The sequence below is a fragment of the Dromaius novaehollandiae genome, chromosome 26 (genome assembly GCF_036370855.1).
Source record: "Dromaius novaehollandiae isolate bDroNov1 chromosome 26, bDroNov1.hap1, whole genome shotgun sequence".
Lineage (NCBI taxonomy): Eukaryota > Metazoa > Chordata > Aves > Casuariiformes > Dromaiidae > Dromaius > Dromaius novaehollandiae.
In genome coordinates, this window is record NC_088123.1 from 7,772,005 (window position 1) to 7,788,093 (window position 16,089).

At 41.5% G+C, this 16,089-nt stretch overlaps 1 protein-coding gene across 1 annotated transcript in view; it reads left to right on the top strand.

Annotated features, from left to right (window-relative positions):
- KCNU1 (potassium calcium-activated channel subfamily U member 1) overlaps window positions 1-16,089 on the top strand; it is a 51,456-nt gene that overhangs the window by 21,254 nt on the left and 14,113 nt on the right. The window contains exons 19-21 of the mRNA XM_064497691.1: window positions 49-148; window positions 12,960-13,059; window positions 15,508-15,732. Of these exons, the coding sequence (XP_064353761.1) occupies window positions 49-148; window positions 12,960-13,059; window positions 15,508-15,732 (425 nt within the window). The remainder of the gene's footprint in view (window positions 1-48; window positions 149-12,959; window positions 13,060-15,507; window positions 15,733-16,089) is intronic.

A 16,089-nucleotide genomic window follows, 5' to 3' on the forward strand; every position in this document is an offset into this window, starting at 1 on the left:
AGGGCTATAGAAAAGGAAGCCAATTCTTTTTCATTGCCTTTGTTTCAGAGAAACTGAAATTCTATCAAGAATCGCTGCATATTTCAGGTGGAGATCCTGCAAAGTCAAGGTCTGCTGGGATTCTTCCACCTCTGAGCTTTGTTGATGGGTAAGAAATACAGAGCTGTGTGTGCTGAGGAAGCATTTCCTGGACTTACTGTATGGAAAGTGGGAACGGCAGGGTATGCATGTTTCCTAATTCCGCTATCATTAGTGGTTGTGGCTGCAGTGGATGGTTTATGACTTCTCTCTACCTTGATTAATTGAACAGCCTAGAAAAGCACAACTTATGCCTATGTGTCTAAATCTTTGGCCCAACAGCTTATACCCTCTTGCAGGCTCAAAGCCTGTGAGCATCTATGACATGCTGTGAAGTCCTGATGCCAGTGTGGAGAAAAAAGGGGAAGGAGAAGGAAGGGATTGCTGCATCTCACGGAAGTGTTCATTGCCTTCTAGATAGAAGCCCAATGACACCATCACTGAACAGCTGAATCATGAGCATGTTTTATTCCGCCGCTGCTACTGAGAGAGCAGAGGGAAGGCAAGGGCAGCTGCTGGGGTGGGAACATGAACAGCCAGTGCTGAGATTTGCTCATCGCTCAGACACTTAATTTCAATGTGGTCATGGCAGCAATCTGGAAGAGTCACAAACTCTGGCATGCCCTAAAAGAAGTTTGCTCTAAAGCCAAATGGAGACCCAAGAGAAATCACACCCTATAGCCTTTCTCTCTAGCATTAGTAATGCTGGAGAAGGCTTTTCTAGGCTGCATATCTCAATTCTTCCTTGGCTGGAGGAATCTAATTCCCAGCAGAGTTCAGTAAGTAATGGCAGAGCACAGTCATCTGTTTTCTAAGGCAAGGTGTGAATTGCAGAATTCTTATCCAGTGTGCTTAACTTGCTGAGCAGTCCAGTTGACTTTCAGTGGGACTCCTCATAACCTGAGCTGCTATATTCAGCATATGGAGGGGTGTCATAGTCTGATACTGAGCTGTCAGTAGTAGCAAGCTGTTACACTTTTCCAAACCACCCACTAGAGAGGGTGGCAGGACATGTTGGCAAACTGTGTTATACTAGAATTTGTAGGGAGTAGACAGGAACCTAGTAGTGGAGGGGAGATGCACAAACTAGCATTTCTTACCTTGTTTCTACTTGCGCGCGATTTACAGGCACCGTAGAGCTAAAGAGGTTTAATAAATAAAGCCCCCGTCCCTCCACAACTCTATTTTGTGCTTCGGCAGCAAAGGCAAATGTCAGCACGGCATGGAGTCTAAGATCTCCTCTGGAGAGCTTTGCATCTTAGCAGCTGTCCCCAGCACATACAGGGTATCAGGACAATAAAATGTTGCTTGATGCTGCTGCCCTACAACCAATTAGGTCAGCTGAAAAAATTTGGCCGGCATGGTAAATACATACATGTGTACTGTTATATTGTGCTGACTTGTTAAATGTAAGTGAAAACATAATTAGATTTATAATGTGGCCCTCCTCCTCCTCATGCCCAGTAACATAATTTACGAAAGGGGGAAGGAAAAAAAAAAAGTCTTCACAACCTGCTGAAATATCATTATTAACATACGCATGAAAAGTCAATTATGCCAGAGGGAGGTATTTAAGAGAAGTGAGTTTCCATACTCTGGGATTACACCTTGGGGATTATATATTTCTTACTTATTTATTTATTTTCCCTGAGATCTGTGCTGCTGCTTAGCAAGGTACAAAAATGTTACTGGGAGATGGTCTGAAATCCCCTAAAGACATGGCCAAATATGAGATAAATAATTGTTCCCTTCCCCACCAAGATTATCCCTCGTCACCATATCATAAAGATGCTATATTCTAGCCAGTCAGGGCAGGTATGTTTTCTGGTGTTTAATTTTAAATGCCACCAGGGACTGGTCTTCCACCATTTCCCTGGGGAGGAAGTTTTACAGTGTTGTTATTATTAGTTGCTGTATTTATTATTTGTATTATGGCAGCGTCTTGAGACTTCTGCCGGAACTGGGACCCCATTAGGTTGAATGCTGTATATGCACATAGTAAAAGACAGTTCCTGCCTTAAAAAGCTCACAGTCTAAATAGAAAGGGCAGACAAAGGGTGGGAAGGCGAAGGGAAGTAGAAGAGGTGAAATGAGGTATCTAAACTCACAGAGCAAACCTGCACAATGCTAAATATAGCTGTTTTGAGGCTGACTCTTCGTAACAAGCTTAGAGGTTTCAAATCAATCCCATATCCGGTTCAGATCTCTTCTGTGTTTAATTTGGGATGGTAAACTGTGATCTGAACCAGGGAGAGCAGGCATTTCAACACCAGTTTCATTCCCAGAGTCCTCTTGGTAGACAATGTGGATTACTTCTTCCCTGTCTAGCAGGCAGTGCTTTCAAATTGACTTGGGTACCTATCCCCTCCCACCCCTACGGATTCCTTTTGAAAATGTTTGTGTTGATCAGGAATTTTAACCAGCTAAATACTTAGTCATTAAATACCCACTTTTTTAAACAGAAATATACATCTAAGGCTTTGAGACAAGATTTGCATGTGGGATAGTCAATGAAAAATTTAATCAAACCAGAATACAGGAAAATTCAATAACGTCTAGTGGGAAGGAATTGGGCATGGCCTGTTGGTTCAGGCCTTGCTAATATTTCTGGTGTCCTAGAGTATTTTAATGAAAGATATCTTCCATTGTACTGCACACACTTGACTCATTCCTCACTTGTTTTTCCACGTGAAAAGCAGCAGATCTCTGTATCCAGGGAAAGAACTTAATTAGCATCATTAAAAACAAAAACAAAACAACAAAACAAGCAAGACCTGTAAAGCTGGGCCAGAAGTGAATGCATAAAAACCTGTTAGGATTCCTCAAGCACTTCTGAGCCCCTGCATCGATACACTTGCTTTACTAGTCATGGTTTTTCCACACATTCTTGCCTAAGGCATGACAAATTTAATGGTGTGTGTTTTGCTGAATTGTTGACTCTTGTTTCTCATTCCTGCTAAGTTTCTAGCGAGGCACAAAAGAATGTTTGTGAGCAAGGCTCCATGTGTACCCAGCCCTGTAATGTCTCCTTCCCTTTTGTCCTGATTAAGAGTCACTTCAGCCAAGCAAAGGATTAATAAAACCTGAATTAGATGAAAGGGGAAACCAGGTTAAAAAAACCAAGTTTTAGCTCCCCCTTAATTGAAACTTATCTGGTGCCTGGATAATTGCTCATAAATACCTGCTGAGTTGCCAAGCCTATGTTAGGGCTTGTCAGTCTTTAATAAATCTTAAAGACTTAAGATCTTACTCTTTGATGCAACCCATCACTTCCCAATCCAAAGGTAGGGCAAAACAAAGCAGTAATGCTAAACACTCTAGCTCAGCTAATCTGGCAGAATGCATCACAGTCTTTATAAATGTGTGAGAAGGGCTGTGCAAGAGCTCCCGAAAAGGTCACTGGTATTTTTGGAGCAATAAATCATGGAGGGAAAGATTTGCATTTTGGCTGTATAAAATCCAGGGCTGGATTAGAGAGAGAATACTTTGCAGTAATATTTCTCTCCTGACTTGTTTTATTAGCTTCCTTTAAACATGTTACATTATTGCTTATAGAATTTCATTTACTTGGATTGGCAGCTTGATAAATATGTCTATTGGCGATGATTTGGATTGCTCTGGGCATTAATATTATTAAAACCTGTCACAAGGAAATGTCTGAAAGATGACTTACTGTAAAGATTACAGCATGAAATAAATCATACAATGGTATTTGTTACCGTTTATGGCCTCTTGGAGCAGAGTCAATCCCTTTTTATGTTGCATTATTTTTCAAGTTTTTATAGCCTTACATTATATATCGCTGTCAGAAATGAACAGATGGGGTGTCAAACACGAGCCTTCTGAATAATTCCCACCCTCGGGTTATTTGTATGAAGGACAAGTGTAAAACTGTGTTCTCAAGAAAAGGGAGATAGATAGAGGTGGAGAAAGTGTTGTTATAGTGAGCAAGATCCCTTTTGTCAGCAGGCACATTGTGCTTTTGATCACTACCTGATATTTATGCGGCAGGGTGGGGGCTCTGTGGAAAATTTAGCAGTCTCTGTTGGCGTAGTGAAAACCTCATAAGTTAGATGAGTTTCGTGTTCCTTCGGTTTTACTTTTATTGCTAGAATGGGGGAGACGTGGAGGGGGTGTTTTGGGTGATAGCCAAACCTCAGAGGGTTCATAGAAACATGGAAAAGTGTGGATACCTCTAGGTACCTCACAAACACTTCAGTGGAGGAGTGCTAAAAAGAATCCCTCTGAAACTCCACAAAGGGCATCTCTGGAGTCTGGGAGGTGCAAGGAAGAAGATAAGTATTTTGCACACTGGCAATTTGTGAACTGATGTTAGGCAGGGAGCTCCTCTAGGAAAACGAGATACTATTATTTTGCATTCCACTTTTTGTTGTGTTGGGGAGTCCCATATCTCTTGTGATGTATTTTTGAGAAGTCCTTGTCAGAGTCATGGTGACAGATTAGATGGACTGATAGTTACCATGAGCTGGTAAATACATATGCAGTTAATTAGATTTGTGTCAGAAAATTCAGATGGGAGATATCCATCCATGTGTATTTTTCCCCCATACTTTCCCTCTCCAAATCTCCAGCCCCCAGAATCTTGCACAGGTACACAGAAAATAAATCAGCATTATTTTTGGAGCATAACTCTTCTTTGTCTAAAAGAATCTTTAAGCCACCCTAAGAAATTGTTCTGTTGACGCATGGTGGCTGAATTTTGCTCACAGAACAATGAGGTCTTTTTGATCTTTGCTGCAACTCACATAGCCAGTAAGGCTCAAGGATCAGTGTATGGATCAGATACTTTAGTGGAGGCTTAACACACAAAACCCGCTGGCAAACACCTTGCACGGTGTGCAAAATCTTCCCAAACTTGCTTTGTAGAGACTGCCTTGTCTCTTTGCATGAAAACCCAGTCCGTTTACTGGCATTGAAGTGACAGGTTCTACTCCCCCCCCTCCCCTGCCAAATCCTTAATAAGCAGAAGCATACTGTGTTTGGGCTTTGAATTTCTAAGACATCCCAGGACATTGGGTTGGAAGGGTAAAATTCTTACTCCATCATAGTCACCGGAGATGGTGCTACTAACTCTAAGGGCACTCTTCTTTCATCGGCGATTTACTACTTGATTGAATTTCTGCTGAATCTTGTCTGTGGGCCTCCACTTCCTTTTGTTTCCCTCTAGAGAGCAAAACATGCAAAACACTAGATATGAAAAAGTCTCAGCCCTTGCCCTGAAATATAGTATTTTTGTTAACTTCAGTTTGTATTCACACTCACTGTATTTAGGCACTTAAACTCCCTGTTATTTTATCCAGCCACCATTCTGGATGACTTTAACTAACCAGTCCAAAGTTTATTCCAACTTCTCTCTAAAACTCTTCCCTTTTATCCACATGCCTTTCTTCTTCCTCTCAGGCTTGCCATTACAGTCAGAGAGCCTTATCCTTTGTAGTTTCTACCTCTTTCAGTATTTATCACTCTCTTTCTATATCTCATGTGAAAATACACCTTCTCTCTTTTCACCAGGCCCTTGTCCCACATCTATCATCAAGCTTGTAGAAGAGCTTTGGGGATTCACATTCACCATGCAAAGCACAGTTGTACTGCACATTGTACCTGGAGTTGCACCCACCTGTACATACTAATCCCATTCCACGCTATACAATAGTATAATCACTTAAAGAATTTGCATGACTGATTGTGTGAGTTCTGAGTGCATAAGGATAAGTTTCATAATTAGCTTTCCCTGTGAACTTGTACAAACCAGTCTATTTATAATTTGGTCAGCTCCTGATTTTTAATGAGGGTGCTGAGAGTGACTGAAGCCTCTGGCAGCGTGCATTTCATATTTTAATTACCCACAGTAATTCTGACAATTACACCGATGTCATAAATCACATCATAATGACCCATTTACAAAAAAGCATATTTAATGACTGGTTGGGGATTTGAATTAAACAGGTACGCAGCGGCTTAACAAGGAGCCAAAAGCTCCAGAGAGTTAAGACTCTTCCACATCTTTTTGTTGAACTATGGCTCTAGCAGGTGAAGAAACTTGGTGCAAAGTTTCTTTCACAGGCCAAAACCTGATTTCCTCAGCAGGGGATTATGGGATTACTTTCCATGGGATGAAATCCAATCCTATGTGCCAGGCCAGAACTAGACTTCTGTGTGATTCGGGCCTTGGAAGCTACTGGGCCATTCTGAGCTCTGTCACTGACTCTAGAAGACTTTAGGCACTCACTTGCCCTTGGCAAAGCTAACACAGTAATCGCAGGCATCCCGGGTGCTCATGTAAGCATGATGGTGCTGGTTTTTAGCCAATTAACTTGAGTGTTGGTAGGGATAGCATGGAGCTACTGCTGATATTTTTCTGTTTTGGCTGGTAGCTTTTGTTACCCTGTCCATGCTTCAATGAAATTTAAGCTCTTCTCTCTCTCATGTGGTGCAAAATGCCCTCCTCACCACTGGTGGGAAGTGAGATTAGTAAAGTGATGGCCAACAGCACGTTGCTTCCCTAGCGTTTCCTCCTTAGGTTGCTCCTTCAGCAGTGTAACCACGTGCCATCTCTTGCAGAGACCTGAAATGACAGGGCTAGACTAGGTTGCACAAACATCTGCATGTAAGACCTCTGAAGAACAGCGCGCACAGATTAGGGTAGCAGTTCAAATATAATGCAAAATAATGCAGTGCTCCCCAGCATTGTCTTATTACTCAGCTGGGTCCTGCCTCCCTGATTTTGGCCCTTAGTGAAAATTACTCCTGTTGTTTAAGATCTCGACTAAGCCAAGTTCTGTTCTTTAGATTACTTTGCTATTAATAACGTCACAATAAGTGGGTGGAAGTAGCTAATAGCTCGAAGCCACAAATGATCCCAAATGTTCCTGATCTCTGCTCTCCTGTAAACCTTGACAGATTGGGAGTGCTTAGTAAAACATTGTAACACTCAGCACGCATTTACAAGACAGCGATCTGTCCCATGACGGCTTCCAGATGTGTGAGTGTGTGCAATTTCATAATTCAAGAGCAGATTCTGTTGCTCTCTGCAGATCCCCCATCAGGCTCTTCATAAACGCTGCTTATAATTAAATTAGCCCACTAACTAGCCATGCAAATTTTGATAAGCAGTGACCAAAAAAAATAAAAAGAGGGAACTGTTGAGATGCTCTCAAAAAATGACAAGGTTGTCTTCAGAGATTATTTGTCATTATGATAAGATTTGTTTTTCCCTTCCCGTCTGCCAAATTCCACTTTGTCCCTTTGTACATGACAGCAGTTTTCAGGTTTTAATCTAATAATTAGGAGCTGAATTTTGCCACCCTTACTCAAGCTGTCTGCTGTCTTACTCTCTGAACAGCCTTTCTGGAATCAAAGCAAGCAGCTATCCTCTGTGTGGGTAGCAGGATCAGGCTTTATCTTCTAAAATCCAGCCTGTCCCCAGCCCAACTAGCAATGAAAGAACAAAAGCGTGTGCACGCACACATGTGCATGCAAAGGGAAAGAAGGTGGATTTTATCTGGCCCTGCTGTGACCTTGGAAAGGAAGACAGGGCACTTCACCAAAGATTTCACAACAGAGGCTATGAATAATAAGCTGTTGTTTTCTGTCAGAAATAATGGCTCATAGCTCTGACACATGAGATCTGCTTGCAGAAGTAGTACCTAGCTTCCCCATGATAATCGTGCTATATCAATTCGTGAAAGTGCTGAAGTTATTACACCTGGTTTATATCTATGACTGAACACCATGTCCTTATATAGTAAAGCGTTAGCTGAGGGAGGTGATTAGGGTGGAGGTTGAATGAGGAAATGCGGAGTAGATAACAAGCAGAAGTTATTTTTTCTTATATGTCACTCTAAGATTCCTTTAATAGTGAAATGGACCCATGAGAGCATCTGGATCACTGTTGAAACAGTCCAGTCCAGTTATCCCTATGTACTCTGAATTTCTCCAGTGTTGCCAGCTCTTCAGATCACACACCTGTCAGGAGTTCTTAATGCACCAGCACCTAAAGTCCTGTTACTGTTTGAGAATCCTGGCTCCATTTTTCAATGTGGTGTAGCGCAGCACTTACTAGACTAGGACTCTAACTTCAGCCTATTTGTGTGTTTTGCAAGTCCCAATGCCTGCATGGCTCTTCCCATCCTCTGTTTCTTAGTTCAGCCTTTCTTGTTCATATTTACAACTCCAGGTAAAGCAAGAGTCCCTAAATTTAGTGGGAGACTGTAAGTATTGCTGCAATATAAATGATAACTACTGACTATTTTTGTTTTAGTGATTCCTATACAACCACACTGGCTTCACTAGGACTGCATGTGTGTCGCTTAGGGGCAGATTTGGTTCAGTAGATGTAATTAAAAAAAAATTTAACTACTCATTTTTAAGATTGGTTTTACTTGTTGCCTGATGTATTTGTTAATTATTGGATGGAATACTCTGAATTATAACATTTTGCAATGACGCGAAGTACCTCTGAGTCAATTAATTAAGCCTCACAGTTCCTTGTGAGGTAGGCAAAGCACTTTGATGCATTATGATTAGAGTGATATAATCCATGATGATGAATAAGCCAAGTCCAGACAAGCACCATATTCTCACAGTGCAGGCCTGGGAGTGAGAAAGGGGCTTTGTAGCAGCCTTCTCAGGCACAGGCAATTTTCATTCTGTGTGTGAAACTCCACTCCTCTCTGAAGGAGAAGGTTAACATATGTGCAGATCTGGGAGTGATTCAAAAAACAATAAGAGGATTCCCAAATGGGATGTGAACTGAACAGCCCACATGCCAAGTGTTAAATCATTCACAAGGCTGTGGTACACAGGGACAATGGAATGACGTCAGGGCAATTGTGCCGGTGGGCTGGGCCCTCGCCAAATTCAGCTGTTGGAAAAACCTGCCTGCTTCACTCAGGTACCAGTGGGTGTCTTGTCTCTGGAGATCTCTGTGGTAGCAGCTCACAGATTTTTTTCATGTGTGGGGGTTGCTGTGGACCAGTGATGCAACTCTTCCAGGCCTTGCTAGTCCTGAGGTGCTTTGTGAGTAAGTTGCTACACCTTTTTCTCTCCCTATGCAAAATTTAGGAGACAAATAATCTCTGAGTTCTGAGGATTTGCTGCTGTTCTGTACTTACAGCATGGAATGCAAATCAAATGAGCACAGACCTCAGTGTGTACACATGACATTAAGACACGCTGTAGCTATGCTCTCCCGCAGCAAGGAGTGGAAGAGCTAACGTCAGAGAAGACTGCAGGAAGGGGATTCAATAGAGCTTTCAGGGCTCTGCAAAGGCATTGTGAAGAATTTAAAGATAGCTTGTCATCAGGAAGTTGTTGGCAGCTAAAGATTTGATAAAAGGACTTCCACTCCCTGCCTTGTAATGCTATAGACAACTGTTAATCACTTATGTTAGTCCTCAAATTAAGTTTGAAACATCTTGGATGTGTCTGACCATCTTCTGGTGTAGATGAAAGCTGTTATCTACCCTGGTTCATGGAAACATGACTGACTGGTTTATATTAGGTCATGGCTGTGGGAGCAGGCAAAGAAAGAACGTTTCACTTTGTGGTAGTTCTCTCATTTTGACTCTGGTACACTGGACTGAGCTGCCATTTTGAATTACATATTAGGTATTGAACTGACGTTATTTGCAGTGTAAAACCAGATTTCTTTCTGAGTTTAATGATGGGCCATTGTTATAATAGACTGGATTCATCTGCAAGTTGGGCACAGAATAGACTGATTACACCAGTGGCTTACGCATCTGACACCATGAAACATTTTCAAATGTTCAGCACCAGCTACTGGGATGACATTTCAGAAATGCTCAGAGTCCAAAATACCTAGCTCTTTTGAAAAAGTGAGCTCCACTTGTATGGTCTTTGACAACATGATTCTGTGCTCTTTTGATAATCTGTCCAATTTGAAGTGATGAGGACCTTAAATGAGAATGTGATAGAAAAAACGTTCGGTAACACACACACACATGACAGTGCACAGCATTATGTGAATGTAACTGTTCTGCTTCCAGACTCATGCAGAACCAACATGGATAGCTGTGCATCCACAGCACAATTAATTTGTGACCTAGATAACCTGCTAATGGCTGTGGTGAGTGACTCTAGCTCAATCAGAGGTTACTTCTGTGTCTCTGTAGGGTACGATGCCACATCACTTCCAGTCCCCACGTCCTCAAGATCCTCAGAGTCCAGGGCTGGATGATTTACTAGTCTCTTAAGAAAGTCACATTTCTGTGAGGATCATGTAATTTACAGAGCATATGGCAAAAGGAACCCTTAACTAAAGAATGGTTTGCTAAATCAGTATGTGCTTGTCTTTGGCAAGGTGGATGCCTTTATGATGAAGTGGGTTTCCTGCTGTCTTTTCCCTCTCTCTCCTACTTGAGGGATCCAACAGGTGTTTCCTCCAAGGCATATATATTTCCCATAATATTAGAATGAAGAGATGTCATTTCTGACAGGTTGTGTATATAGATGATGGCTTTATTATGATAGAGATATATACACTGATTGATTGGTAGAGCTGAGTTAAGTAAAGAAAGCTTGTGAGAAGATAGTCTCCAACTTGCCAAAATACCATTTAATCACTGGCCAAGACATTCATTATCTGAGGAGGGGGAGAAGTATGGCTAATGGATACAATTGCTTGCAGTTAGCACAGGGCTACACAGAGTTCACTGCAGAGATTGAAGGGGTACTGCCCCCCTTTCCTTCCCGTTTTGTACTAGCTTGTTAAATTCAGGAGAGCCAGTCTGAAGCTTCTCCCTGCCCCTCATCAGAGAGACAAAAGGACCTTTCATTTAGCTGAAGGGTGGGTAATTCAAAGCTGATCAGAGGAAATGCTTCATACAGTGTGCAGTTTGCCTGTGAAAATTCTTGCTGCAGTTGCTCATGAGACCAAGAACACTGTAAGCGGCAGAAGAGGAAAAGCAACAGGAGTAGGTAGTGTGGTGGCTTCAGCTGTGGTTTGTGAACCTCTGGAGGTCAGTGGACCTCAGCCAAGGGGCCTGGGAAGAGATTGGAAGCTTCATGGCTTGATAAAGCCAGGCTGTAAGAGGAGCAGAGCTGTCATGAGCCATTTAGCACCCTGTTCTCTGTTTGCCCTTCTTTCATTTTCCTCCAGGCTAGTTCCAGCTGCCAGTGCCTGCTTCTCTTGCCTCCTCTTCAGCAGTAACAATGCAGTAGCCAGTGTGTGCAGATACATTTCTCGCTCTTTGGTGCCTTTCTTGCTTGAAAGGAAGATTTTCCTATGCTTTCCATCAGGCATAGCTTGCACCTTGATTTGGATTGTCTGGTATTTGCTTTCATTAAAGGTTAGGTGGTACTTGGGTTGGATCTACTGTAGGCAATCCCTGTATTTCTAACCTTGCAGTAGTGTGGATTGAATAGAGATAGGAGGCACTGCAGTGCTGGAAAGACCAGTTCGCAGGTTTGGGATTACAATCAAACACAGCACATGTCGTGAGCATATTGCAGAAGAGGCTTGTGAGCAAGCCTTGGCAAGAGTCAGTCATTGCAGTTTTTCTCAATGTCATTAATAGACCCTTTATGGCTTTTATATTTTCTGCTGATTTTAGGATAGGTGAACAAGGTAACCTATTCTAGTATAAGCAGTCCTGGGATTTGTTATTAGTTTACTTAGCTAAAGACCTGGGGAGCTAGCAGGAACTGCAAGAAAGTTCTGGCCTGGTCTTCGATGAGATCTCATGTAGAAAGGAAAAGATTCTACATCTCTGCTGCAGTTACTGAAATGACTGTGGCTTTTAATTAGTTATCCTGGATATGAGTTAACTGTATTGCCATAGTACCATGGAATTTGGCACAAACTGCAAACCTCTCCTCCCCCCACATTTGCAAAAATGGGCAAAGTCTCAGGTTACTTGCGGCTGTGCTAAGCCTAGTACCAGCATAAGTCAGTCTATACAGGGCACCATCTAGATCTGCCTTGCAAGCATCGTAATGAATGATACCTTCCCCCTCTCCTCTCTCTTAATCTTACCTCACTTGATACTGCATAGGTAAGGACAAATTGGACAAGAAAAATAAAGACAGGACCATACGCATCTCTAGTCCTACAGCTTCACTGAGGCTGTTGCGTTCAATGTATTTTGTAATTCTGGATGGCGAGTCTCAGTTATCATTGCTATTTCAGTTACAGAGCGTTCAAATAAGCTTTCCTCCTGAGTTAGCTGTCCACAGTTAATTCTACGAACAGTAAAGCTGGAGAGATGGTGTTGAGCAGATGGTTTATCCAACAGGTTTCAAGTCTCTGTTCATGCTTGGGTCATGAGCAGACACCAGTTCCTTCATAACCCATTGTTGTTTGACATGTAGCAGTCCTCTGAAACAGCTCAGTGTTCAGAGTAGCTTCTAATTGAATAGCTCGTTTCACATGGTCTTGTTACTGCTTCTGGACCAACACAATGCTCACAAACACAGCTGCATATCTGAAATCTGCCTCTGAGAATATCCTGCAATATGGGTCTAATTTAAAGTCCCTGAAGACAAGGGAAAAATTCCTGCTGACTTCTTTTTCTCTTAATCAAGACGATGTTTATGTAGTTATTGCTCTAATAAATATCCCCACTGAAGAACTCTTTGCACTATATTTTTCCTTATATTTGTCCAGCTCAACTGACATATTGACAGAGGAATTGCTCCACCACACAACACTTTTTGCCCCATATTGTCATGGTTATGCACAATTCATATACAGCCGAATTTTCCTTGCCACTGTGGGATGTGAAAGCTACAAGGTGAAAAAAGAGGGCTTCTCAGCAGCAGCTGAGGAGATGATATAAACTGTAGTTGCCACTGATGAGAGGTTGTTCTGTAGCTGATCAGTTGCTCTCTCTGTTTAGGGATTCAGGTGTCCAAGGAGAGGAGAACAGCAGAGTCATCCTAGACTCAACAGGAAGGTTCCACTGGTGCGATTCTGTTCCACTTCAGGAAGCTCTTCTGGTAGGTGTGGTGTGTTTGTCTTTGGGACCCTCACTTGTCTTCCTCCTTGTTCTCCTAGGAATAAGCTGGGTCTCCACAGCATTGATCTGGGTGGAGGGCACAGCACTCTCTAGTTTACTGTTGTTTGTTTAACTGTGTTACCTTAGCCCCTGTCTAACTTTGACCTCATATGCAAAGCTAAGAGACAGACCTTGCCCTGGGGAAGACAGACTGAGGGCCATTACCCCATTTTTCAGGAGTGAGTTGCAGATAAAGTGTCTTGACCAGGGTCACAGTGATGGGAGCTGAATGCTCATTCTAAGGCCACATGCCTTTGTAATTTAAGTCATAACCTGGGAACAGAGAAAGATCTCCTAGGTAACAAAGGATCAGTAATGCCTTCCATGTTCATCTAAAGCAGGGTGGGCCTCCTATCTCAAAAGAGGATCTCAGCAGATGGACATAGGAGGGACTGATTGACACCTATTTTGCTTTTAAATTTTGTAATGTGTTTTTGGACCTTTGTGTCCCTGACATTATTGATCTGAATAGCTTTAAGACTGTTTGGTTTATTTCTTTAATGTAAGTGTTTAATCCTTAAAAGAACAAATCCCATCTAGAAGTGGCAGGTTGTACTCAGAGCTGCCAGAGAGCTGAGAGTAGGCAACCAAATCTTGCAATGAGGTGATCAAAGATTTCATCAAAAATACAGAATGTTCAAGCTGTTCTGCCAGCTGGGAGACTTGTAGCAGGCTGGAATTCATGCTGCTTGAAATGCTGCAGCTTCCTTCCAAGCAAATAAAAGGACCCTATTGCCCAGCAACCTCCAAAATAGGATTAGTTGTTACAAATGGGCAAATATCCCAATAGAACTGGAAGCTCAGCTCAGAGAATTGAAGGGTAATGTTTTGAAAAGATCTTACAGGCCTGCTTACATGAGGAAAAAGTTTGCAACAGCTAGTGCGTCCTAATTCCCCATGTGCCACTTTTGTACTGTACTGAGTGTTTTTGTGCAGCTAAGCTAGACTGTGCAAGGGTCTCTTTTGAGGATTAAAAATGTCCACAAAGAAAATTAGAGCATAGTAACTATTGCGATGAGCATTCATGTAGTATCTTCCTTTACAAGGAGATTTCTGGGACAGGCAAGCCCTCAAAGGCTTGGGAGTTTAAGATGCATTTTCAGAAGTGAATTAGGCATTTGACAAAGTCGCAGAATGTGCTTCAAGCTTTTAAGAGCTATATTTTTAAAGTTGTTTCGGTGCCTATAAGTGCAAGTATACCCCCATGGGATTTTTTGTGAAAACCCAGCATTTCATTCTGTTTGGAAAGCATGGAAACTTAAATGCATATACCTTACAAAAAATCCCCCTTGATGTCCATCGAGAACTCAAGGCATCTAAGCGCCTAAAGGCATCTAAAAGTATGATCTTTGACTTTTACATGGGGCTTACATTCTTAAATCATTTAAATGTTTTGCAGAAATATTACTCTTCGCCTAATACTACACAGATGTTTGAGACTTAATGTAACATTTTTTTCTTGACCTCACTAACAAGTAATAAATTTGGCCAGATATGACCAACTTCTTTGCCCCAGGTTGGAAGGAAGGCATAAGTCCTTCAGTAGTGTCCTCAAAATGGTTGACCTGTCCCCTTCACTATTCTGTTCATTCACTATTCTCACTGCTCCTGTTGATCTTGTAATTGCATATTTCCTCTGCAGGTCTCAGCAGTAATAGTTTTTCCAATTGTTCCTATAAAATAAGCTATAAAATAAATTGTGTTTTTTAATTGTTTAGCTTCATTCAGCAGAATAATCGTTGGACTTTAGGCATGTTACATTAAATACAGCTAAAGGTTTCATTATTCAATTTAATCTAATCTAATTAGTTAGAGACAATCATTTAATTTGGTTATGATTCTAATCTCTCATCAGGAAACTTCCCCCTGACAAAGTCCCTTGTTTCTCTTTGAAAAGAATACTGCCAGTGAATGAATATTGCAGGGGTGTACTGATCCCACAGTTCCTGGTTGGTTAGTGTGGACTTTGATGTGGCACCTTTGACAAGACTGGTTTGGCTAACTGATCATACCACCTAGCAATCGTGAGAAGCCACACTAAGCACTATGCACCCCCAGTACTATATTTTCCTAGACTACATTTGAGAAACATGATCAGTTAGCCAGGAAAAAAACACCAGGCCAAAGCAGTTATTCTGCTTCTAGCATCAAACTAGTGTCTTGGCATGGTTTTACAATTTTGGCACTTTATGTCAACGTTTATGAAATTTTCACTTTTATAGGACAAGCTTGTATTCCAAACACTTAAGAGGAAATATTTCATTTTATATATAGTCCTGTTCTACTTAAAGATGTTACACAGCTAAGAAAGAATAAGTCTTTCTAATGGAAGAGAAAAAACTAAAATATACCTCGCAGCTGGTTTAACAGAATTCTGTTTTAAATTTAGAGTTGCAAGGACCAAGCAGTACTGAATCTGCGGGATCACATTTTGGTTTGTGTGTTTGGTGATGCAAACTCACCGCTGATTGGGCTGCAGGACTTCGTGATGCCCTTACGAGCTAGTAACTTCACTTACCATGAGCTGAAGGACATTGTTTTTCTTGGGTCTTTGGAGTATCTGCAAAGAGAATGGAAATTTATTCAGAATTTCCCAAAGCTGTGGTTTTTCTCAGTAAGAATTCTTTTTGAATATTCTCTCTACCTCTTTCTTCCTTTCTCTAACTTTCATGCATACTTTTAAATACATTTTAAAAGTTCAGTATGTTTCGCATGATGATAAATAGCACAATTCAATTCAAAATAACCAAAAGTTTCTTGGGCTCTAGACTTGAACTTGAACCCAAGATGTTGTTGAAACATTTCACTTTTCAAATATTTATTTTCTTCTGGGGGAGTCTCAGTGCTCTGTGATTTCCTACAGAAGCTTCTGTAGGAAATCACAGAGCACTGAGAAGCTGATCCTGATTGGAAAAGGGGAAGTACCCAATAAATTGCAAGATAAATTCTAGACCTGTGAATTTTCTTCTCT